Source organism: Corvus moneduloides, chromosome 1 (assembly GCF_009650955.1).
Source record: "Corvus moneduloides isolate bCorMon1 chromosome 1, bCorMon1.pri, whole genome shotgun sequence".
Taxonomy (NCBI): Eukaryota; Metazoa; Chordata; class Aves; order Passeriformes; family Corvidae; genus Corvus; species Corvus moneduloides.
Genome location: NC_045476.1, coordinates 37264688 through 37290928, shown reverse-complemented (window position 1 = coordinate 37290928; position 26241 = coordinate 37264688). Strand labels below are relative to the sequence as shown.

The 26241-nt window shown below is 35.5% G+C and overlaps 1 protein-coding gene across 11 annotated transcripts in view; it reads left to right on the top strand.

Moving 5' to 3' along the window:
- The window catches only part of ULK4 (unc-51 like kinase 4), a 256761-nt gene that overhangs the window by 42331 nt on the left and 188189 nt on the right, over nt 1–26241 (top strand). For all 11 annotated transcript variants that reach the window (XM_032105931.1, XM_032105898.1, XM_032105913.1 and 8 more), the window contains 6 exons: nt 3910–4071; nt 9722–9904; nt 14825–14952; nt 21902–22035; nt 24876–24997; nt 25307–25363. In XM_032105931.1, coding sequence (XP_031961822.1) covers nt 3910–4071; nt 9722–9904; nt 14825–14952; nt 21902–22035; nt 24876–24997; nt 25307–25363 — 786 coding nt within the window. The remainder of the gene's footprint in view (nt 1–3909; nt 4072–9721; nt 9905–14824; nt 14953–21901; nt 22036–24875; nt 24998–25306; nt 25364–26241) is intronic.

The following is a 26241-nucleotide window of genomic DNA, read 5'->3' as shown; positions in this document are numbered from 1 at the left end:
AAAAAAAAATTCACGAAAAGTATTTAGAAGTTTCATTTCAACATATTTACTCTTCTCTCTGAAGGCTTTATATTGCAAATTGTTGCCAAACTAAGACTTAATTCTTAGAATCATGAATGCTTTGGAGGATACAGCTTTACTTCATTATTTGTAGTTTCTTTTTATTCTGTCTTCTTAGATTAAAGGAAGAAGTGTACTTAAAAGTTGATCTAGAAGAATTTTGTGGAATGCAGTGTTACTTCCTAAATCCTTCAGCTTTAATGTTTATTTATCAGTATTATGCTGCTATTCAAGTATATGTATCTATATATAGTATAATATAAGATCATAGAATCATAGAATGTCCTGAGTTGAATGGGACCCACAAAGATCATTAAGTCCAACTCCCTGCCCTGCACAGAACACCCTAAGAGTCACACCGTGTGCCCGAGAGTATTGTTCAAACTCTTGTTGAACTCTGTCAGGCTTGGTGCTGTGACCACTTCCCTGGACAGCCTGTTCCAGTGCCCAACCACCCTCTGGGTGAAAAACCTTTTCCTAATATCCAACCTAAACCTCCCCTGACTCAGCTTCGTGCTGTTCCTCTCACTGGTCACCAGAGAGAAGAGATCAGTGGCTGCCCCTCCGCTTCCCCTCATGGGGAAGTTGCAGACTGCAATGAGGTCTCCCATCACTCCTCTTGTCCAGGCTGAACAGACCAAGTGGCCTCAGCCCCTCCTCATACGTCTTTCCCTCAAGGTCCTTCACTATCTTCGTTGCCCTCCTTTGGACACTCCCTTAACAGCTTAATGTCTCTTTTGTATTTTAGCACTCAAAACTGCCCCCAGCACTCAAGGTGAGGCTGCCCCAGTGCAGAGCAGAGCGGGACAATCCCCTCCCTTCCCTGGCTGGCGATGCTGTGCCTGATGCCCCCCAGGACACGCTTGGCCCTCCTGGCTGCCAGGGCACTGCTGACTCATGTTCAACTTGCCATCAACCAGGAGCCCCAGGCCCCTTCCCATGGTGCTGCTCTCCAGCATCTTGTTCCCCAGTCTGTCCATACATCCAGGGTTGACCCAACCAGGTGCAGAATCTGGTACTTGCTCATCTTAAATTTCATATGGTTGGTGATTGCCCAGACCTCTTCATTTGTGGAGGTCTCTCTGCAAGGCCTCTCTGCCTTCAGTGGGGTCAACAGCTCCTTGCACCTTAGTTTCATCAGTAAACCTACTTTAAAAAGATCATAAAATATTTTATCCTAACCTTTAATAAAATGAAGTTATGCTATTTTTAGGTAGTATATTGGTTAGCATAGTGACTGTAACTTCAGTGCCTCCAAAATTTTTGGTGCACTGTTAAATTTATAGCAGTCAGTAAAAATATCCAGTAGATTCAGTTATTTCAAAAAAATGGAAGTAGACTTTTTTATGATGTTGATTTGCATTCCCCGCCCCCCCCGCCCCCCCCCCCCCCCCCCCCCAATTAAAATGGAAAGACTAGATTAAAAGGAGTTTTCTTTGAGTAGTTAGCAACTTTTTATCCTTCCGGTATTTGCATTTTCACTGAGGGCTCTTTTTCACTAAGCATCCCTGACTTCACTGGAAACAGGTATATCTGCAAAGTGTTCAACATGACTGAAAATTAGGAGCTTTAAGTGTGCTTTATAAAACTAGTTGAAATCTAAACCCATTGAAAATAAAGTACTACTTTTTTTATACAGTTCTATTCGTAGTTTTAGATTTCATGCAGTTCATGATATGGACAGAGGGTTACTGATATATGGAACTGCTTTACTCATATCTTGAAGATCCATTTCTGTTCACTAAAATAGCTTATGTCCTGGTAACATCACCAGATGACTCCTTTAGTCTAGAGGCCAAATATTGGTTTAGATCAGGCTTCCCTTGCAGATAGCTAATTAAGCAGAAAATGGTACAAGGCTTGTTGCTTAGATAGTGCTCAGGAACAGATATCAGAGGAGCTGAAATGGAAGGTCTCAGGTGGCAGCAAATAGAATTACTTCAACAGCATCATTGAGTTTTTAGAGCACAGTGATAATACATGACCATTTTCTAGTCAAAGTAGCAGGACAGTCTGGAACAGGGCATAACTCATCAGTGGCTGAGAGGAAATAAAGCACATCTTTGGGACCAAATTTTGAAAAGAAAGGCTGTAATTGCATCTGGAAACTTGTTAACATTACTAACAGCTATTATCCACTGTATAATGCTTTGATTATCATTAATTAATGGGATTATAGTTAATTTATTAAGTGTTTATGGCTGCTTAAATTAGGAGTAGAGTCCCAGTTGGCATATCATCATATATGAGAGACTTGACTATTACGTTTCATTTACAGATTCTGTTGTTAAATGCATGTAGTCAATTTGATAAATCCATGTATTTTTAATATAACTCAACCCCCCCAGCCCCCCCCAAAGACTGAAATGGAGAAGTATAATTCACAGAAAAAGATTAAAACTGAACATTATTTATAAAAAGTTTTCGGAATTTTAATTTTAGTAAACATGTATGACTATTTGTATATTTAGGTCTTTAATAGGTCAAAATAATGCAATATTTTGCAGTAATCAAGATTGTAAAAAGATAGAAGCCTAAATGCTCTTTGGTTTTATGTCTGCAAATAAGAAGGAAGACCATCTACCAGTGGAGTTTTTATATGAAGAGTGTAACCAGTTTAGATGGAAATTGACTTTGATATTTCTGTTAAGCGTTTTGACTAGAGCTGCAGTTCTTTGGGTCAACAGGAAGAATTACCATGAAAATGATGAATACAGCCTCTTTTTTTTTTTTTTTTTTTTTTTTTTTATAGCATTATACTGGTTTCCAAATATTTCTACATCTAAAATCTCTGTTTTAGAATTACTAAGTCAGTAGAAGGAAAAGTGGATATTGAATATATTTTTATTGAAGTATAAGTTCTCCCCTTCTGCAAGGCTTTTGTACTACTTTCTGAAAGGTTTCATTATTGTTGTTCACAGTTGTTGGTGGCTCCAATTGTAAAGATAAATGTCAGAAATCTAAAGCTTAGTAGGCTAATATAGATTAGTTTATGAAAGAAATCAATTAGATATTATGATAAATTATTTGCAAAGCCAGACTATAAGGACAAATTGAATTACAAAAATCATATTAAAATTCATTCTTGTTGAATTCAAGATGCTATTTAAGACATTGTTGAAAGACACTACTTTTTTTGTAGTTTAAGACTGAGATGAGGTGAGGCAATGCACAGCCAAAATAACACCAGCAGTGTGAAAATTATGTGGTTAGTACTAAAAATATGAAGGATTTGGAATCCCATATGGAAATTTAGGACTTCTTGTAGTAAATGGGACCTAATAATTTATCTTAAGCATTGATCAGGATTGTCTGTTTCAGGAGAAAAGAAGGGAGTTATGAAATAACTTAATTTGCAAGAAGTCTTTTTCTGTATCCCAGGATTTGTTGACTCTTCTGAATAAAGAGGGTTTAATGTAATTTTTTTTTTCCTATTATAACTGTGTATGTCATAATTGTGCTATTCAGAGCATGGTGTAGTGATGAGTGTTGACACAAATTCATTCATTTATAAAGCACTGATAATGGAACACCTCTAACATAACAAAAGCTCTTCATTTTTAATGACTGCATTTAATTTGGGGTGATTATTTGGAGCTGAGAGGTTTTGTATTATACTTGTATTAAATTGTCTTTGCAGTAGGAGAAAAAGTGGGGGGAAGTAGGATCTGTAAACATAACTTTGTCACCAGGTGAGGTTTCTTGAAAAATTACTTTTGCAAGTATCAAAAAGAATGAAGAAACCACACCAAGACAATATGCACTGAATAAAATGTGGACATAGGTGGTAGTTTACAAAGAAATTAGAAACATTTGCAAATGAGTTTTCCTTTCCTGTCCTTCCTGTAGGAAGAGCGGGTGGTGAACCATTTAGCAGCAAAGATAATTGAAAATGTTTCTACTGCTCGGTCATGCCATGCACAAGGATTTATTACAGGAGAAATTGGACCTGTCTTGTGGTACCTTTTCACACATTCTACAGGAGATTCTTTGAAGATAACTGCTGTTTCGGTAAGGAATTTCCTTTTGTGGTAGTGCAATTCTGTGGTGTTTAGTTTGAAAAACATTCTGAATTGAAATTGAAATATATTTGAGCATGTTTGCTGTATGTTTGTGCTTTTGTTTTTCAGACTACAATAAAATATATTTGAAAAATTTCTGAAATTGAAAAGTGCATTTATTGCACTTCAGTGCTTATGAATAGTTCTTGTAATTCGTCATTTTCCAGAACATGTTTCCTTATGCTGGTAATAATGAGTTATGTTTGAAAAGTTTAACCTTTCAAAGAATCTTTTAAATTCTTGCAAAATTGAAATTTATCTTTTTGTATGATGTTTCAAATGAGAACTGTTTATTCTCTTTGTCAAAGACTTGTTTAGAAGACTTAGTTTAATTCATGTTACTTTTTATAAAATTGTCAGGGCCTAGTCTTTTCCCTGAATTTTTAAGGCAGTATAGAATGATAACAAGACAAACAGAGTGATGACATGCAAGCAGAAGTTTCGGAACAAAAAGATTTATGAGGTAGAAAATAATTAGCAGGACTGTGAGTTTAACCATAGCTCTTGGACTTTTGACAAGAGCATGTAGTGACAGGACAAAGGGGAATGGATTCAAACGATAAGAAAATAGGTTTAGATTAGATATTGGAAAAAAATTCTTCGTTGTGAGGGTGGTGAGGCACTGGCAGAGGTTGCCCAGAAAAGTTGTGGCTGCCCCATTTCCTGGCAGTGTTCAAGGCCAGGCTGGATGGAGTTCTAAGTAAACTGGTCTAGTGGAAGCTGTCTCTGCCCATAGCAGGAGAGTAGGAACTATATGACCTTTATGGTCCTTTCCAACCCAAACTTTTCTATGATTCTTGTTGAAAAAACAAAAGCATTATCCACCAATACAGGTAATATTTCAGAAAGGAAAAATATGTTGGCTTATTTTAAATTGTGAAAAGTGGATGCTGATTTTCTGAGTAGAGTTCAGGCTCGCAAATCATTTTATTGTTGCTTTCCAAATGGAAAATGGTAGTGTCACTGCTGCAGCAGTATGCACATAGACACATAGAGCTGATAAAAGAGAGAGGAATAAAAATTTATTTGAAATGTAGCTGAAGAGGTAAATGGTATAATAAATTTATACTTTTTAAAAAGATATCTATCTATTGATTGTTCATCTCAGTGTGTATTTGTGGCAGAGTCTTGCCTGCAATATAAACTGCTCAAATTTTGGGAAAATGTCTTGACATTTTAGAACAGGAAACCTATTCAGTAAAATAAGTGTTGTAGAAACCTTTGCTCTGTAGCATCTGAAATTCTTGGCAAAAAACAGTCTTAGAACTTTCATGGGCAGAGAATGATCTGTCTCTAAATATGTAAAGTATATGTGTGAGTCTGGCTATTAGGCTGCTTTATCAGAAAGGGTCTTTTTGTGACTTTACCCATCTGATCTATGAGTTTTATGCTTACATCACGACTGCATATATGGGAAAAGACTGGAGGTAAGAGTTATGATTTCCTTTACTTACTGAGTTTTTAAAGTACCCTGCTTGATCCTCTCTCCTATCACTACTTTTGATATAAGGGTTGTTTTGTATCAAGTGCTTTCTGTTCTAGTCAATCATTAGACTGGGCAGTTGTTATTTGTTTGCTACTAGGTCATAGTATTTTATGGCTTTTTACCTCTTTCAACACATGCTGAAATTTCCCTCTTGTTTCTCTGCTATCTGCATGGAGAACTTTGCTTCCATCATTCACCATTCCCTTGATTCCTACAGCTGACTTCCAGGGCCTGCTCCACAGGGGCCAGTTGGCCAGTTATGCCTGTCTTGTGTACTGCAGTAAGCAGCATATCCTGGAGAAACTGTCTGTCTCAATTGCATTCAGACACTGAGCTAAGAAAGATCACCAGAGGAAGTGTCAGTGGGCTTTTTTCTTGGCTTTTTTTCTTTTCCCCTCCTGAAAACTCAGTTTCTTCTTGGAAAGTACAGTAAGCTTGAGGTGGCCAAGAACTTTTTTTTCTGCTTAGTAATATGCAGAAATTATACTTCTGATTGTCAAGAATAAACTTGTCATCAGTGTAAATTCATTATGGCTTTCTGTGGCAGTGGGCTCAGAGGTTACTGTCATCAATGCCATGTGGTTTGCACGCTTTGTCCTTGGATGAGTGTCTACTGATGATGAGAAGAGTGGGTTGTTGTTTGTCCCTCTGTATCCTCTGCCTCTTTTGAGAACCCAGATCACTGGATCCTCCCAAGGCTGCAAGGTTCAGGTGAACCACTTTGTCAGTGTTTATATGAAGTGCATTGAACAAGGAAGCTTCTAAAGTAGGATGCACTAAGGTGGTACTTTAATTCTTTTGCTGCTCTGTAGTGAAACACTAAAGTAACAAGTAGGTAAACTTATTGCTCAATGCCTGATATAAATTATGGTTATCTACTAATACTGCTGCAGCATTTGGAGGTATGATCTTAACTTCATTTGGTAACAATCAATTGATCTTGAAATCCAGTGCAGGCAGATATTTTCCCAGCTAAAGTTTATGGAGATTTTAGTGGCATGCTAATTAAAAAAATAAAATACTAATGTATTCTCCAGCTATAGTGTACTGTATGATTTCTACATTTATTAAATTGTTGCTACAGATATGTAGCCATTTTTATCCTGCATGACCACATAAATTGACATCATCAGTGTCCTATTTCATTTTATTATGCAGTCATTCCTGTCTTGTTTGAATGTATCCTGAAGAATTTCTTCTTAACTGACATCTCTATTCGAATATAAAAATACATTTCTGTTAAGAAATACATCTGTCATATCTTTACTTAGAGTTAGCAGTCTGCCTGCAAAGTGTATCAACAATAGGGGGCTATAGAATTTTACTTAGGATTATTCAATCAATAATAAAAATATATCAAGAAGATTCTCTGTCTTCAGTCTCTGGAGTCAAGAAATGACACTTTACCTTGTCCTGCCTGTCAAAGGTGGCAAACGTGGACTGTGTCTCAGTATTTTTTTCTCACTTTGGAGTCTAACATGCCTCAGGTAAATATCACAGATTTTGCCTGTAGGAAAGCTGTGTCTTTTTATCATTTTGCAAGACTCAGAAAAAAAAAAAATCTGTAAGATGTCAAAGTGATATTCTGACAAGCTCAGCAGCAGGAAGCATATTTTCTTTCCAGTATACTGAAAGTTTTTTTAATTAAAAAAAAAAAAAACCTTAAAATTTTGTTTCTAGGAGATGATTTTTTCTGCTGGAAGTGAAGTAACAAAACATAAGCCACTTAAGTGGAAATTAATTTGGGAAAGCTCAGCACAGTCTTTTTGGGGATTTGGTTTCTTTTGCTATTTTCTTAAGTAATTGGTATTGAATAGTTTCTTTCAGAGACTTGTATATTGCAGATGCTTAAGTGCATTCATTCTCAAACTTGAGAGAGACGTGGAAGGGTGAATGTTACCCAATCACATGTGGCCTGTAAGACTAGAAGGATAGGGCAGAGATGTTCATAGAATCCTGGAGAATCTCAAGTTGGAAGTGACCGATCAGAATCGTGAGGCAAAGGTTAGAGCTGCTGAGGGAAAAGGTGCTGATTAAGGCTGTGCAGAGAGCAGGGATGGAGAAGCCAATTCCAGGAGAGGCTCTGCTGAAGCCTTACTCTCACTAAGAACATTCCATGTTCCTGTCTGGAGAAGATGGTAAGAGCTCTACTCTTACCTCTTTCATCATCCATTTCCAATTCCTGCTCCACCACTCTTTGACCTGTATCCATCTGTTCTCTCCAGATATTGGATCTGCTGAAGTGATTTAGAATGCTTTGTCCTCTATCCGCCATTTGAATTCTACTGCTTTGCTGAAGTGTTAGGTTCATTAATACAGCAGAGTGTTCTGTGATATACAAACTAATGGGAATTTAAAGCTTCTCCTCTTGGCTGTTGGTCAGCTGGAGCTTTGCTGCTGCTGCCGAAGCTGCAGTATGATCCTATAAGACAGTCATGTCTTTCCTATGAGATCTGCCTGGAAGTCATCTGGTGGCCTGTGACTATGATCACCCTTTTTTGGCAAGGTCTGTAGCAGAGATCTGAGGCAGTCGAAAGTCTGCGCACACCATGTTAGCACACAAGTTAGCTCCATGTTGCTATGGCACAGCATGTCCCTGAGTCCCAGCAGTTCATTGGTAGTATGACCCTCAAGGATGTTTTTAGTGAATGCACATACCTCCTGCCCACTCATTTCGAAAACTCTGAATTGAGGTGAAGGGCTGGAATGTATCCTGGGAGAAATAGAGCATGCTGTACTAAGAAACTGAGATTGAGTGTCTGTGTTTTAAAAGAGGGGAAAAAAATAATAAAAGAAGAAAAGTAAAAGGCTGCAATCGATATGGTTCCTGGACCATAAAGGACAAGGAAGAACAGGAGCAGAGTAGATGAACAGCATCAATAAAATGTCTGTCAAGTTCCTGATTTACCATCTTTTATGCCTTTTTTCTTTTTTCTTGTTTTCTTTTCTAGTTTGTTTTGAGTAATGTTTCTAAGGGCACTGGTAAACTGGACAGTTTCTGGTGTTCTTACATGGAAAGCTTTTCTCTGGTGATAGTATTCTGTGTAATTGACTACACTTTCTCTTAAATGAGACCTTACTATTGAGTGCACACCAAGTAAACAGCAATTTCTAAATATATCTGGTCTGAAGAGAACAAAGAAATCATAAATATTACCTACGTTTCACAGAAGGGAGTCACCTTCAAAGTTTTTCCTGAAAACCAATTCAGATTTTCATGTGAATCCAGTATTTGACATAAGCTGTTCTTCTATGCTGAAAGTCTATTCAAGCCAAAGAAAAAGAAATTTTTAATGTTTAAAGAGTCTTATTTTCTTTATCTGGAGAGAACAAAAGCAGTTGTAGTATCTTGAAGGTTGCATTTTCACAGGTATCAAAAGGAAAAGTTGTGTTGATCTGGAGATGAAGCCACCCTGGAGGTTGTTTGGTAATGTTTGCTAGGAAATAGTTAAGTTAGTAGACACAGAACAGGTTTGTGCTCACTTCACTAGAGCATGGTCAGTATCTGCATTTTCTATTAAAATTGTTTTACTCACTGATACTTGCAAATCAACCATTTGGAGAATAGTTTGCGTGTTTATTGTACTAACCACTGTTTCTTAATAAGTACCTAGATCTGAAGGAGTATCTAGAGCTAAAGATAGACTTTATACATTGAACTACTACATATCACATTTTTGTCCATGAGCAGGGAAAGAGAAGATGTCCACCTTTATGGGTGCCCATAATTTCTGTGGCATGTGCCATGTCTGTATTTTCTCTCCCTATACTCCTTTCTAGCACAGGGTTATCTGATGCTGTTTATATTCTGTGCTTGACAAAAGATTCTAGCATGGATGGTGATGCTCCATCATTATTGTTCTCTAGAGGAAAAGAGTAATGTGACTTTTGATGTGGATGTTGGTGTACAAAATATTTGAATTTCACCTGCACAGTGTTTATGGTAATATATATTTAGAAGAATTCCAGGTCTCTAAAAATAAGTGGTCTTACGAATGAATATGTATGAATTCCTTATATTCCTAAACTGTTGAAAAACTCACCATGTGCTTTTATTTTCCATTATTTTTCTTGAGATAACAGTGCCATTATATTGTTTTTTTCACTTTTGTAGGCTTTATGCAGAATTACTCGTTCCTCACCTAATGCTTTCCAGAGTGTCATTGAAAAAGTGGGATTAACAGCTGTACTAAATTCCTTGGCAAATGGAATATGCAAAATTCAGCAGTACATGCTCACGATGTTTTCAGCAATGCTGTCATGTGGGATTCATCTACAGAGGCTAATTCAAGAAAAGGTTTGAGTTCAGATTAATATTATTCACTGTAATGGAATTTAATTAAAGGAAAAGTTAAAGTTGACACTGCTAGTGGTTTTGGGTTTTCAAAATGCTTCTCAGTTACATTTGCATATCTGAGTAGCAGGAAATGAGGAATGTGTTTCTTTTGTATTTGTATTTGCTTAAAATCTGAATTATACAGTGTATCATTTTTTTCTCTCTCTCATGGATCTTTGAGAAATGGTACTAATGGATCTATAAATTGTTCCTGTATCTAGGATTCAATCAATCATGAATACCCTAGCCTGACCATAATTGATAATGGGCCCTAAGGAAAATCAGTAAGGAATGAGCAAAGACAGCTATTTGACATAGCTCTTTTAGAATTCAAAAGAGAAAATAAGGAATGTCCTGATTAAATCTGAAGCTGTACTTTATGCTCTCCTTAAAGGACCTTAGGTCAATTTGTAAGTGAAATATCTTGCAGAAATTAGCATTTTAATACCTTAGGTTTTTCTTTTTAGTGTCACTGAATAAAACTACTGGTTTTGATTTACGTCTAATATAATTTTTGGTAGAAGTGATTAAAAGCTTTCTACTTTGATCCCCAAATTATTTTGTATTTAGAGAAAAAGTGTTTATTTTTTGGCAGTATATCTGCATAGATCATAAATGAAAGTAATAATCTCCCTCTGTTTGGAAAATATAAAAATCACAAAGAAAATAAGAACTCTAGCTCCTGTTTTCATCAGATACTCTGTTGTAATGTATGTTGTAACCTGACAATCATCTTGACTATAATAATCTGCTGGGTATTAGTTGACAGAGTTTTATTTCCCTTCATATTGTTTCAACAATTATATTTAAATTAAAAAATTTTCCCACCCATGTGGCCTGAAATCACTCATTCTCTTCCAAAAATTCATTTCTTTACCCTGTCAGATTTGCCAGTGTGTTTTTGTGAGTGCATGTCAGCTGGCCTTAAGCTTTCAAGATCCCACAACAGCACTAAGAGGTGGCAAATTGTCCTGTAATGTTGCACTAACAGTGCACATTACTGTGAGTTGATGGTATATTCAGAGAAGCATGGTCAAAAATTATTCACTTTAACATTCAGCAAAAGAATGCAATGTGTAACAAGGCTATGGCTACAACATGATGTTGTCTGTGAAGAATTCCTGGGTTATATAGGACTTAACATTGCTAAAAGGACTCCCATACTGATACTGAATTTCTTACGGACAATTACTAGAAGAATTCCCTTTCTGATACTGCAGTTGTTATGAAAAATTCTAATCAAATTTTGCAGATTAGAAAATTGACATACAGACAAATATAGACACTCCTTTAACAGTATATATCAAACTGTCAAATCATAGAAGTGGGAATAGTACCCAAAGCTGTAAGTAAAAACTATTATACTGTAAAAACTGATAAAGTAGGTCTGGTTCTACTGCATGTGTCCCCACATTTGGTAACTGTACCTGCATTACAGCTCAGACAAACTTAAATATCATAGAATGTGGGCTGTTTTTTGGTTGGTTTTTTTGGAATGAGATTAGCTTAGTTGGTTAGAGCCCGGTGGTAATAACACCAAGGTTGTTGTTGCTTCAATCCCTGTGTGAGCCATTCACTTAGGAGTTGGACTTGATGATCCCTTCCAACTCAAAATGTTCTGTGATCTGGAAACGAGATTGTAGGATTTTGGAAGCTGAAACTAAATTCCTATTTTTTCTTGAATAGAATCTAAAAATACAAACACACTTCTGTATTGAACTGCCAGCTGCTGTCACATTACACAGAGTGATATTATTTTAGAGCTGAAAATTGAATTCAATAGTCTGTGCACTTTTAAATATTTCATGCTCATGATGCACAAGTCCACCTTAATGAGAGAAGGGAAAAGTGAGCAGTGTTGGCCTACAGATTATTTTGCATTCTGTAGAATTCTTGTGTAGCTCAGTTTAAGAGGCAGAAAGACCTCTCTGTCACACAGAAGGTAGTGACAAAGAAGTGACTATCTTTTTAATTCAGGTGCAAACAACATATTAAAAGATACTTAAAGATATAAATTCAAGATGGAGATAATTTAGCTTTGTATATGTTATCTGGAAACACCCTTAGCTTGTAAGACTTAGGACTGCCCTTGTTTTTTCGCTCTTCAAGAATAGCAATAAAAAGCAGTCATGAAACAAAAGCCAGAAATGCAGTTCTGTGATCATTGACACTAACACAAAATTCCAGAGAACTACAATAGCCAAAAGGGGACTGGGTTGGTTTTGTCCCTCTCTGATACAGAGACTTTCCATTTTATTTTCTTGTTTTGGAAACTAAAATAGTTGAAATGATGCTTGTAAAGTAAAGCATGGAAAAAGAAATCAAAATCAAGAATCTTTGACACATTATAGCAGTAGATTAAAAAACCCCCGCTGCTCATTACTTTCATCTGGCTGTCAAGATTCACCTTTGAATGAGTGAAAATCAGTCACAGCTTTTTGAAGGCAGCTGGGTTCTTCCAGAGGTCAGATAATGGGACAGGGTGTTTTTTATTTGGTTTTTTTTAAAATTTTTTTTCCTCAACTAGTCATAAGTAAAATTATTCAAATACTTACAGCAATATGTTGTCACAACTGCATTGTAAATACATTATAAGCATTGTCCTCATATTTCAGTAACTGTTTTCAATTCTTTTTTACCTGAATGTGAACAGGTAACTACCACTGTAGATGATTTTGTCATTATCAGTATGAATTAATAAAAACATAAAAGTATCTTTAACAAAATCTTTATACTCTAAACTTATAATATGGAGGCATTTGCAAAGCATAGAAAGGGAGTTTGAAAATACCATGCAACAAATACAATGTGAAAATAACGATGCAACAAATGTTTGCTATTGTAATTTTTGTTCTTGTATAGTGAGATAGTGGTCTAGCTGTTTTCCTCTTGTGTAGCCAATTCAAAAACATAATTTCTTTTGTTTTAAACGTGCTTTGCAGTATTACTCAGTGTATCCAATATAAAGTCATAATCTTATTGCAGTGTGTTCACTTGAAATGAAAAGAATGTCCTTACCCTGCAGAGTCTCCATGGATACATCAAGCATTTGCAGGGGAGGGAGGAACAGTATAACAGTGAAATTGTAAATAATGTATTTGGCAGTATTTGAGTGATTTTTGGCTTTTCTGATAGATACTAAGTCCTGCAGGTCTGCAAAGATGTGCTTGAGATTTTCTTTAGATAAACTGTTGCTCTTTTGCAGTCCTCAAACTGGCCAGAAAAGCAAATTCCAACAGGTCACATTTATTTCTTAAACCAGATTATTAGAGCATTCCGAGATTAAGTCTGATGTAACTAAGTTTAATTGTCTTAACTCATGTTAACCCCCACGTGTAGCATTGAAATATTCTTGCTTTCCAGAGTATGAGAACTAAAAATAGTCAGATGTGCTTTGGCTTGTAGTTGCATGTGTCTTTGTCATGATGTCTGTGCATGGTTTACCAAGTCCGTTCATGTTAGCACAGTCAGTGTTGCATTATATGTACTCTTTGACTGTGTGTGAGGTTTTATGGGATTTCTGAACATAAAAAATTTGTTGTTGTTGTTTTGAGTAATTTTACAAAAAAAAAAACCTTGAAAAACCAAACCACACTTAATTAAAATTCAACCTTTGCATTTATTAGTTTGTAACTGAAGAACTTTACTGCTGCATTTTCATACTGGAGGAACTGCAAGTCATGCTCTGTGAGCTGTTGAAATGTTTAAAGCAGTAAACTTTACATTTTTAAATCCCAAGATTGAGGAACCCTTCTGTTTATGAAATATATTGTTGAAATACAGGAAAACAGTTCTAGGATAACTAATAGCAGTTTGTTTTTCTGGGACTTCTGTAGTTACTGTCTGATAACTGCTTTTGAAGACAGGGTTAAAATGGTATCAGAGTAAAATCTGATGGTTTCTTGGCCAGCTCTTGCACTCCTGCTCTTTTTCCATTCTCCATAAAGATATGTAGTTAAATGTTGCAAAGGATGTCCTTAATACATTTTAGTCAGTGTTGGTTTGCAGTTATTCCTTCAGCAGATTGGGAATTTGAACAATAATAATAATAATGTGTGTTAAATGTGCATCACACAGGAGGATTTTTAACTTTGTACACAACTTGCATACACTACTCTTCTATATCCTGTAGTGTCACCCCCTTGAGAGTGCAGCTCAACTGTCTGAAGGCAGGTTCTGTTGATAAAGCCATTTGTGCTCAGTCTAATTCTTGCTAGAGCCAGTTGACACAGTTTGTAGATTATGGCTCAGTTTTTCATTCTGATTTTGTTTATCCTTTTTCTTTCTTTCCAAGTCCTAATTTTGTTTCTTCCTTGTAAAGATGTTTTTCACTTTCTGAACTCAAAATAAAATTAGTTTAGATAAGAACAATCAAAGAAGGTAGAAACAATTTTATCATCTATCTGGAGCATCTGGTGTATAATTTGGAGTTTGATGTGGACAAGATTATGTCCAACTAAGGTGTAGTTTTTGATATTGGTGCGTATAAGGGAATGAATAGGTAAAAAATCATATTTGTGCTTAAATACCTATGTATTCTGAAAATAGATAACTTTCTTCTAAAGTAAATATATTAAAATATCCTATGTTTATCCTTAAGGTAAGCCATTTAAAAATTTAAGTTTTATCATCTTTTGTAGTTAATTTCATACCATTTTGGACGTAGTATGTTAGATAGTGTTTACTTGTTACTCTACCACTTGTGAAGATGTTCAAAGCAGCTTTACACTGGGCCAGTCAGTCTTGGACAGAATTTATTTGCTAGTGTTCTATGGATTTTTTTTTCCTATGAGTGACATGAAAATGAGCAAATTTAAAGTGCATACAGTCTTACAGTACAGTGTGAGTAACCTTAACATATTTGTGTTTATTTACACCAAGGATTTTGTGACTACAGTTACTCGTCTACTTGAAAGTCCTTCAACTTTTATTCGAGCAAAAGCCTTTCTGGTCTTGCTACAAGTTTTAATTAATAACAGGGAGATGCTGCTCCTCAGTTGTCAAACAAGGTAAGGTGATAATGGAAGATAATCAAAGATATAATCTTTAAAGTTGTACCTGGAATACTTTAAAATGTGTGGTATTTTTGAGCCAGTGTTTTAGCAGTGAATTGTATTGTGTGTAATATGAGTCCTTTCACTCATGAAACTGTTTTGTCTGGGATCATCCGGTGACAATTATTCACAAGGGGAAACCACTGTCTTACAGGGAGAATCTGTCTTTTAAAGTAACTTGTGGTCCCAGTGAATGTTTGCATTTTTGGGTAGGGCAAAAGATACACTGCAATAGTGAGTTGTTGCTATGGTGGGAAAGCAAAATAAAAGGTTCTGCCATGTACCTTCCTCATCTTGGGGTTTGGTATAGTCTATAGTCTCTTCAGGATAGTCACACTCAAGGTAAAATAGTATTTTTTGGCTATATGTGTTGGGAGAGTGATTTACATAATGACCAATAAATTCCTGTGACTTCTATATGAAGTATTTAATTTTTATATATTCTAGAATACTTTGCAAGAAATTACTGGATCACAATGTAATTGTTTTTTAAAATTTTGTGTCTTCTGTTGGGACAGAAACATTCCTGTATCAGAGAGGAGCAAATTAGACTGTGTTTGAATATGAATTGTCACCATGTTTCTAGGTGATCAGAGAAGTAAGATGAAAGAAATTTTAGTTGGGATTTATATCTTCTACTGTTTCATATGAAGAAGAGTAAAATGAAGTGTAAACATAGTTTTTACAATATTGAAATAAAGCAGGTTTGGAACTGAAAGTAAGAAAGGATGAGGCTTGTAAGTAGCTACAAATCTAACTACATCTACAGAAAATATAATACTGTATCTTACATTTGAGAAGAATTAGGATGTATACATTGGAGTTAAAGGAAGGGGGAGCTGAGTTATACCATGAAGCCACTGTGAGAGGACACCTTGTAGGGTACTAGAATTAGATATATTCCTTCACTCGCAAAGCTGTAGATATCTCAATATTTGTAAAATCACACAGAACAGGTACTGAATCCCAGGGGGTTTTTTATGTGTATCTTTTTACACTTCCAGAAATGTTCTATGAGATTATGTGTTCTGGTTAGCGTAAAATGCCTCTAACGATTTGTGAATAACTTTTTAATAATGTGACCATTTTTAATAACTCATGCTATTCATGTGCTTGATATACTGCATAGGACTCTCCTGTGTGTTTGGAGAAAGGTCTGACAGAAATCCTGCACAAACAGTTACTATTTGTTTATATATACCTAAGATATTATGTGAAGGAGAGTAATAATTTTATCAACAATTTGCTTTATTTATAATGCTTTCCAACCAGCTATCTTTCTGAAGAGAATGTGTTGTGAATTTGGGATGTGATTTTGTGTTACGACTTTTGGCTTTATCCTGCTGTTTTACTGTGATGCTCCAGACACGGCTGATTAGAGACCAATACATAATGTAACATATTAGGTAAAACAATAGGCAAGCCTTATAGCAGGTTTATTGAGTTGATAAAGTGTTCTTCTTAATTTGTTAAGTTTTCTTCATAATTGTTCTTTAGTGAACAGTATATCTCTTATTAGAATAGATCATCTGAAACCTTTCTCTAGCATCCAGAAAGTAAGATAGTTACAGAGAGGAGAAATGACTCACTAAATCTGGAGACAGTTGCATTCATAATATCACTGTAAAACTCTGGAATAATCTTAAGCCCAACAGAGATACTGGATACTCGTTGAATTCCTGTTGGAGTATTTTAGTTAGATGTCTTCAGTTTTCTGACAGAAAAGTTTCTTCAAAATTAAGACTCATAAATTCTAAATTGCTAGTACAGGAAGCAGAAATCAGTTGGATAATGATTGAAAATATTTTATATACTCAGATTCTGTTTCTGAAGGTGTTTGATTTGAGAAATATAAAGAGCATGTGGTGAAATGTGCATAATTTCTGGTTAATGGTTTGTCTTCAGCAGCTGCAACTAATACCTGTAACAGGATTTATATTGCTTTAGATGATAAAATCTGTTTATGATAACGATAATCAATATAAGGCAATTTTTCAGTGTGCATCACTTAAAGGATGATGTAGATGATAAAACAATAATAACTGTTTCATGGCAACACTGCCCTGAAAAAGGCTTTTGTTCAGTTTAGTAATTATGCTGGTTTTGGCTGGGATAGTGTTAATTTTCTTCATGGCAACTACTGTGCAGCTGTTTGTGCTGAAAACAGCCCCCTGGGCCTCATGAGCATGGGGACTGCCTTGGGGCCAGCATCCCAAAGGCCTTGCTCTGGAGAGCAGTCCTGCCTTTAGACAGCAGCTAAGTTGGAGCAGGGTCTGGAGTGCAAGTCTTATGAGGAGGAGCTGAGAGAACTGAGGTTGTTTAGCCTGGAGGAAAGGAGGCTCAGGGGATACCTTATCACTCTTTGTAACTACCTAAAAGAAGGCGGTAGTGAGGTGGGGGTCGGTCTTTTTTTTCCAAGTAACGAGCAATAGGACAAGAGGAAATGATCTTATGTTGTGTCATTGGAGATTGAGATTTAATATCAGGAAAAATTTTTTCACTGATAATTCAGACAGTAAAATCCTTTTCCCACTGGTAACCTTTGTGATATCTGTCCTTGGAAGTGGTTTTGGAGCTGAAAAACCTGCAGCATATGAGAAAAATAACAGTTTCATGATTATTCAGCTCATTGGGAGAGAAGGGCATGGGACAGGGAAAGGAGGGGAGAGAAAGTGAAATGGAAGGAGGAGTAGGGAAAGAGGAAGTGGAAGGGAAGGGTAATGGCAAGCTTATTTTAGCTGTGCTGGTGTTAGCAAAACAGATTTCCTTGTGTTTTTCTTCCAGTTTCTGCACAGGTACCAGGAAATAAAAGGCAGCAGAAGTAGGGACTTGCTGAAACCCCTTTTTATTGTGAGCAATAATGGTGCCTCTGGGCTGGGAACATGAGAAGTATCCTGTGTTACGAGTCTTGATTCCTTGAACGCAATCTTAAGACTACCTGCCTATTTGTTTTTACTGTTTGCAGAATCTACTGGCTTTGGCCATGGTACCAGCAGTTGGCATTCTCTTTTGAGTATTTTTACACACCACCTCTCCATGCATCTCCCTCTTATGCCTATTGATTAGCTGAGTTTACAGAATCTGATTGCACGTTTCTTTTTGTACCTCTTTTCAAAAGTCTTTCCTTACTCGAAGAGTATGGAAACACCTTTATAATTCCAAATAATAGTGGAGAAGCAGCTGATCCCAACTGACCAAAGGGATATTCCATACCACATGGCCTCATGGGGGAAAGAAGAAAGGAAGGGCGGGGGGGGATGTTAGAAGTGATGGCACTTGTCTTCCCAAGTAACCACTACATGTGATAGAGCCCTTTGTTCGTGGAAATGAACAGAATGCCTGTCTGCCCATGGGAAGTGGTGAATGAATTCCTTGTTTTGCTTTGCTTGTGCAGATTTTGACTTCTGTGGATGAAAAGTATTGATATGTAATAAGAGATTAAATTTTGAAGTGAATCCATTGTCCCACAACATTGAGACAATTCACCTGTTTCTCTTTTTTCCTACCTGTTCCGTGGTAGTCGATTACATACCTTTTGTTCTTCCACGTGTGAACAGCTAGAGTAGTTATGAAACCTTTTAGGCTGAAGTAGCACTTGTTACTTATACTATGCAAATTAGTTTCTTTTGCTAATCACACTGAGTTTTCTAGACTCCTTCTTTTCTCCTTGATTTGCAGAGGCAGGTTACTTGTTCTTCAGGGGAGGGATGCAACCTGAAGTTTTATTGAGACTTTTCATTTCACCCTTTTCTGAACTATCAATAATTTCCAATTAGTCTCACTGAATTGTTCTTTTTCTATCTAAATGGTTTCAGAGAATTTCCTAGGTAAACAGAGACTGACTTGGATATTGAACTTCTCCCAAAAGAATTTACTCAAACCTCTTGTTTTCTACTGTCTGCAGAGATGGACACTTGTGGAAAGATAGGGTAGTATTCCTGACAGATTTCACCAGAAATGTAACTATGCACAACAGCATAACCTCTGAGCAAAATCTTTCTGTGTTTCCTGTGCCCACCTCCTATATTTATTAAATTTTGAAATCTTATATGTGCCCTCAAAGGAAAAGCTTTGTCTGGAAACCTACTGAAGTCTTACATCTAGAATAGCCTATTTGCCTTCTACATCTTAAGACTGATTCAGAAAAGTAGTGAGGAAAAGAACTGAAAAGCTTGGTGCTCAGTCAGATGGGAAAACATGGAAATAGAAAGCAGGAGGGAACAATTACATAAGTCAGTGATTTCAGGAAAAAAACCCAGCAAGCTGGTACCAAATTAAAAAGAAAAAAAAAGGTGATGGAAGGGGAGATTGACCCTTCTATTAGCATGATATGCCATCTGATGTTACATCTCTGTAAAATAAACAGTATATCTGTATTAAGTGTCCTTTAAAAATCTGCATCCTTTTCTGTTAGCAGAGATTGACTAATAACAATAATAATAAATAATAATAAAACTAATAAATAGTCCTTGATTTCTTGGGGTAAATGGACTGTATATGTCCCCAGAGTATGCACAACCTTCTTTAGTTTTGTGAAGGTCTGTCATTCTCTGTGAACTTAGTCTCTTTACTTCATGTTGATCATCCTTTTAAGAGAACAGTTCTTATTCTTTTAATTAGTAGACCTCATTCCTGGTCCTATCACTCTGGACTGTTAACTCTGGAATTTTCCCCTTTTTGCTCCACTCTTTCACATTTTTTTTCAGAAAACTTGGGTTGTTTTACTTTTTTAGTGTAAAAGCTCACTGATGGCCATATCTTGCAATACAGACACTTGATTTTTTTTGTTTTTAAACCAAACCTTTGCTTCATAGACAGTGGTTTTATTCCTCATCATATTTAACTTATTTATACTAACACCTACATATTTTTTCATGTACTGTTGCATTCAAGACAAACATGTGCACTAAATGAATTGAATAAATGTGTTTCTATGGGCCTGGTTTTGCCCACTAGAGAGAACACTGAGATTCATCAGGAAATAAAAGTAACTGATGAATTGTTCTACATATGACTGAGGAACTTGTCAAAGGAAAACAGAGATTCTAATGCGTTACTGCCTATACGATTTGTATCTGTACAGTTTTCTCAAGACAATATTTAGTTAAACTGAACTATCAGGGAAAAACTAGTTGTGCATATTTTTAGAAAATCTTCTTGTGAAAGACAGTTTTATGAATGGATGAACAACATAAAGGAGAGAAGTCATTTGTCTTTCCTCTCTCAGAATAAGTGAACCTACTTTGTATTCGTCTCAAATGTGATTAAGTAATAGAACATATTTTTATAACAGAAAAGAACCTCTTTCTCCCAAAGCAATAAAACCACTCATGTTGAAGTCTGTTTGGCCCATTCTAAGTAAAACTTAAACAGATCTAAGTGTATTTCCATATGGAATCAAATGATTGTTAAATCGTGGAAGTGTTTTCTTAAAGAAAAGAATTAATTCAAACTCTGATATTTTGTAATTTTTTTTTAAAGCTAAACATTTTTTGAATAAAAATTACGTGGTTGTCTGGAAAGGCTAGAAGGCCATTTTATTTAAAACATTCAAACTTTTATGTAAAAGCATGTAAAGCTTGTAAAAGTAGAATTCTATTTGAAGCACAGTGTCGGATTTTTAAGTAGTTCTTTTCTAAAAGGCAAAACAAAATTCCTGTAATCTAATGCAATTTCCAGACATTGCAAGAATAAAAGATGTCCTCATGGTCTGTGAGAAGTGCAGCTGAATGTGTTGCATCTGGGCTATTGCACAGGTGAAAAGTAGTTACTGAATGGGTCTTCTGATTACTCTCTCTCTTTGTCTCTGTAGAATAGGTTAGGAAGGATAAGAGATGTATTGTTTAGAGACATACGTCATCAAAATGTATTCTTAGGTAGTTTTTATTTCGTTGAGTAAATCATTTTTTTGGTGGAAAGATGTATTTGCTAGTAGTGTTGTTATGAATACTTGAGGCACTGTAAATAAGTAGTTTTCATAGTTCTGTAAAAGAGCACTGATTATGAGAAGAGTATTTTAAAAAGATAGTACTGATGTACATACTTAAAATCCAGATCATGGATTTCCCTCACCAGTGATTGATGGTTCTTTGCACAGGACCCGGAGGGAGTTCGAATGTGAAACAAAGATGTCAATAGTATGGCCCTAAAGGGAAGTCTGGCCCTTCTGTCTATTCAAATAAGCATTTTAAAATTTTGCCTGAAGCATTCTGTTACAGGTGTATTATTAAAGCAATCTCTTGTAAGTTAGCCAGTGGCTAATAAATCAGTTACCATTTCACTGTGAGAAATGTCATTCTGCAGAACGGCATAGCCACAGAGCACTTACCAGTTGGAATGTGAGCATTGAGTTTGTCTTTAGAAATTGTTCACACCAGATTACTAGAGAAAGGATCTAAGACTCATTTGGGCTTTTCTCTCTTTCAATATGGCCATTCCAGCTAGTGCTAACATTTTAATAGGCTGCCATGTGATCTATGTAGCATGATTTTTCTGCACTAAAAGATTGATTGCTTATTACATTGACTTAAATTATTCTTGCTATTGGAATTCTTATGTGCTGAAAATTAGTGCCTTTAGTCTTTCACTTTTATTGCACATATTGATCACATATTTCAAAATAAAGCAGATTGTAAAATTAGTCTCTGACTAAGTTTGCCGGAAGATTCACTCCTTATGTTAACATCACATATTCATTTAAACTTTCCTTGACTCAGTAATTTTTTTTGTTTAGAGTTGATTGAAAGAAAAGTCTAAAATTTCAACAAAATTACAGAGCCAAAACTAATGTATCATCTTGATTGTAACTGCAGATACCAGAAATGTCTGGTTCAATACTTCTTTTGACATATAGTGTTATTCTCTTTGGTGTGAGAGTTAATGTTTTGCACTTGTTTAAATGTAGACTCGTGATGTATATTGAAAGAGACAGCAGAAAGACCATGCCAGGAAAAGAGCAGCGAGGTGGCAGTGAATACCTGTCAAAATGCCTGGATCTTCTCATCTATCACATTGTGAGGGAGCTGCCAGGAATTCTAGGTAAATTCAGTTTGTTAACCAAACAGATCTTACCTTTCCTTACTTTGTCAAAAAACAGATATATCCTTAAATATACATGTGGAAAGGCTGTATTTTCTGATTACGTAAAGTTTGCATGATATCAGCTTCCTGAAATTTTTTATATATGTCATGATCAGATATTTTGTATTGTAATGCATGATATCCTGTATTAATGTTTTGTGTTTGTAGAATGGTAAGCCCAATCAGCTCAGTCAGGAATAAAGCCTAGATGTACAAGAACTTTTATCAATGTTCAATAAAGATATTGTTAAATCTATAAACATTGTACAATCTAAGAACAAATTTGTCCCATAAAGCAGAGGCCTGGGAGAGATGCAACAGGGCCTATCTCTGAGTACATGTTAATCACTTACGCTGAAATTTATATATAGAGTACTTGCTGCAGACAGTTTTTCTGCAAAATTTTAGCTTAGATACTTCAGTTGTTTTAGATGCCTGAAACCAATTTGCTCATGCATACGAGCTTTATTTTCGTAAAATTATTTTCTGATGAAATGATACCTGATGTATTTTTCATCTTCTCTACATTATTGCTAGGATATTGAAAATGTAATGGTAGCGTGCAAAGGTTAGTAGACCTAAATGTCATGCTGCTATTTTAAAAGAAACTTTACTTCCTCTGGTAATGCAAATTTTTGCCTTGCTGCAAACACCTGATCCCTTTTTTCTAACTAAATACCAGGTTTGCATATTGGCTGTATTTCAGGATGGAGGTCTCAGACTAGAAATGTTCGAAGCACAAATTCACCTCCTACTGTTTATATATACGATATGCAACTGATATAGTAGGCTCTGATATTTCCTCAGAATCTGAAAGCTCTATACATCAAATACATAGTTGCTATCATAATACATAGTACATCAATTGCTTAGACATGTAATTACTATTGATTTACAATTTCAATGCATTGTTGAAAACTGATATCAAGCATAATTTCTGCATTTTGTTTTCTTTTCCAAGCTGGAGCTGTGTGTTGATTGTTTTCTGTAATCTTAAATTACCTCTCCGTATTTGTCCACATTTGTCAGAAGTCTTTTTCTTTTTATTGCTGTATGATGAAGGAGCGTGTACTGCTTGACCTATGGTAAAAGCGATGGGCTCCTAACAATAATAATCAGATTTGAAAATTGGAACAGTGAAAAGCAGTTTAACTGTTGATTTAGAATTAATCCTAGCTGGCTTTTTTAATATACATTTGTGTAAGCTCCTTACTGATACCATCTTCTTCCACCAGATGTAGCTATAAACCAAATATATTAACAAGTTGTAGAAATTGACCTTAAAGATACATTTGAACAAAAGAAATAAATTGTTAATCTTCTGGTTAATTTAAAAAGTTTTTGGTTATTTAACCTGTTTTTAGGAAGTAGATATAAATTGTTTCAATCATGCTAAAATTAAAGGTAGCCACATCTACCTATCTATCAAATGCAGAATTACCAAATGAGATTATTACATAGTCCTTAAAATATAGAGATTGTTCAGTAAATTAGTTACTAACCACAGAGAGGTCTTGTTGAATTACACTATTGTGTGTAATTCAGAACAAAAATGTATTAATGAAAAAAATGTTGTGTTTTATGTATTTGAAGAGTTTTAAGCAACACTTTCTTTTCTTTACCAACGAATGAGTCAAATCTTTAAGGCCTACTTCAGTGCCAGGCACTGTCATTTCTGCTTATATTGGAAACTGAACTCCATGGGAACAGAAGAAAAGCATTGGTATTATTCAACATGATTAAACTCTATCTTATTCTGAAAGGAAAGGACTTTTCTGGCCTGAAAAAATCATATAAAATACTGAGTCCCATTCTTTATTTGTTTAACATATATGTGAATTCCCTTTTACAGTTTTGAGCAGCTCTCTTTTTAGGAAAAAAAATATAATAGGTGCTCTTTCAAGAAAGCATTTGGCTTTTAATATTTTCAGGTTATAAGGACAGAATTTTCCCTCTTTTCATATGAGTTAACTTTTCTCATGCTGCTTCTGTTCTTTATCCCTTGCAGAAGAGGTCTTGCTTTTTGTAGGCAATAGGAAGCGTGACACAAATTTAGCATGATGTTCCTTGATTTTTATATGTCTCTTCTGAGTCTGAAGTATAATTTTCACGATTGCAATTAAAATTTTGTTTGCTTATTATTATGTCTGAGGTTTGCCATGGAGGCAGCTAAGTTCTCTGATTGATCTGTTGCCATCTCTTTTATGAGAATTCCTGTAGCTTTAGGTCACTCGTGTCACAGTTAAATTGGTGTATGAGAATGTGTGTGCATGGCTGTTGGAAGGATCTCTTTTTTTGGAGGGTAGGGATGTTTGGGGTTTTATTTCCAGTTTAACTGTGCTGCAGGGGAAATGTACTGCTTCAGCATTGTGTCACCCAATAATCTTGGTTCATTCAGTTCTTGATTAGCTGAAAGTCATGAGAACTTTGCTTTTTATTTCACTGGAAATATAATTGCATCTATAGAATTTAGCCAGTGTAAGTCCACTCTGCCAAGAGGAGTAATTTCGTCTTTACTTCAACACTCGCCTTACTTATATTTCTATCCTCACTGTTTTGCCAGAGGACACCTTTGCTTGTCCCTGTGGCCAGAGTAGGGAATTGACCTGGTTGAACACTGAGCTAGGAAAGAGAAGTGCTGGATCAGCCAGATTCATCATGCAGTCACATGAACACTACTTCTAGCAGACGGAGAAGGAATGAACAGAGGCTGCTGGAACAGAGATGTTTTATTTGTCATGTGCTGTTGTTTAGTGATGCTTTTATGTTGGATCAGCCTGAAATGCTGTTTTCTGTAGGTGACATTCTCAGTGCCCTAACTAATGTCTCTGGACGTAAACACCCATCAACGGTTCAGGCCAAACAGCTGAAGATGTGCCTTCCTATGATGCCTGTAGTGCTTCATCTTGTGACATCCCAGGTAGATTTTTTTTCCCCCCAAAATTTGTGACACAGAAAACTCTTACAGTTTTCCAAAATCTAATTTCTGTCAATCATGGTCAGAATGAGTAAAATAGAGGTTTTGTTAATGCATAGATATGTTGATGAGTATTCCACCTATGAAACATCATTTGATAAATGCACTTTATATAACAACTGTAATGACAGAAGCAAATACAGATTTTGTCCTCTTTTTTTTTTTAACATGTGAAATAATTGTTTTACTTTTTCTGGTCATGAGATATGCATTTTATGTAATTTTTTTCCAACTTTGACTAATTTCAAATAGGTATTTCGTCCCCAGATAGTCACAAAGGAGTTTCTTTTCAACTATGGCATCTTACTTGTGAGTATGAAGTCTAAGTTAAAATATTTTTACAAGATATATATGCATAAAATTTTGGAAATCACTTTAATGAAATAAAATTGTATTAAATTTCTAAATTGGAGAGAGAGGTTTATTCTGAATATATTTTTTAAGCTTTGGTTTTATTCAAAACTTTATATATAATCAGAAAATCTTTTCTGTAGTAATCTATTTGTTCAAAGGGACACTGCACATATTTGACAAACTGAGAATTTCCTGTGTGCTTTATTTCTGAATATAAAGGTTTAGCTCTAAATTACACAGAATATTTTCTCTAGAATTTCATGCTATTATTTTATGAGTAGCAATGAAAGAGAAATTATAATTAATTTATATTTAAGGTATTGTTTCTTCTTGTCACCTTTTTCTTCTTGCCAGTACTTCTACACTGTGTTTAGTTGATGGAAACCTATGGAGCTAAGATATTTAACTCATGGTGACATTTACAACCTATTTCTGACATTAGCCATAGAAAATGAACTTCTTAGCTGTGCCATTGGATAGTACAGCAGAAATGAAGTAGTACAGTTCTAACATAATTTCCTCATATGAAAACAAATGCTTATGTTAAAGGAGAAAAAAAGAATATTCTGAAGTTGCATATCAGAGTTAAGTAAATACTTTTAAGTGCATGAGTTCATAAATGACAACTAGGTATTTATCTCCAGATAGCATGAAAAAATGCTTTACTGCAAACAATTATATTCAAGTTCAGTGTTCAGATTCCCTTCTCTTTCTCCTTTGACTCTTTATTCCAAGAAAATGTGGTTTAATTTATCTCTATGAAAATATTTGTGTAAAAATTAGCATTAGAATGATGAAAAAAAATTTGAAACTGTAGATGTTGAATTACAAAG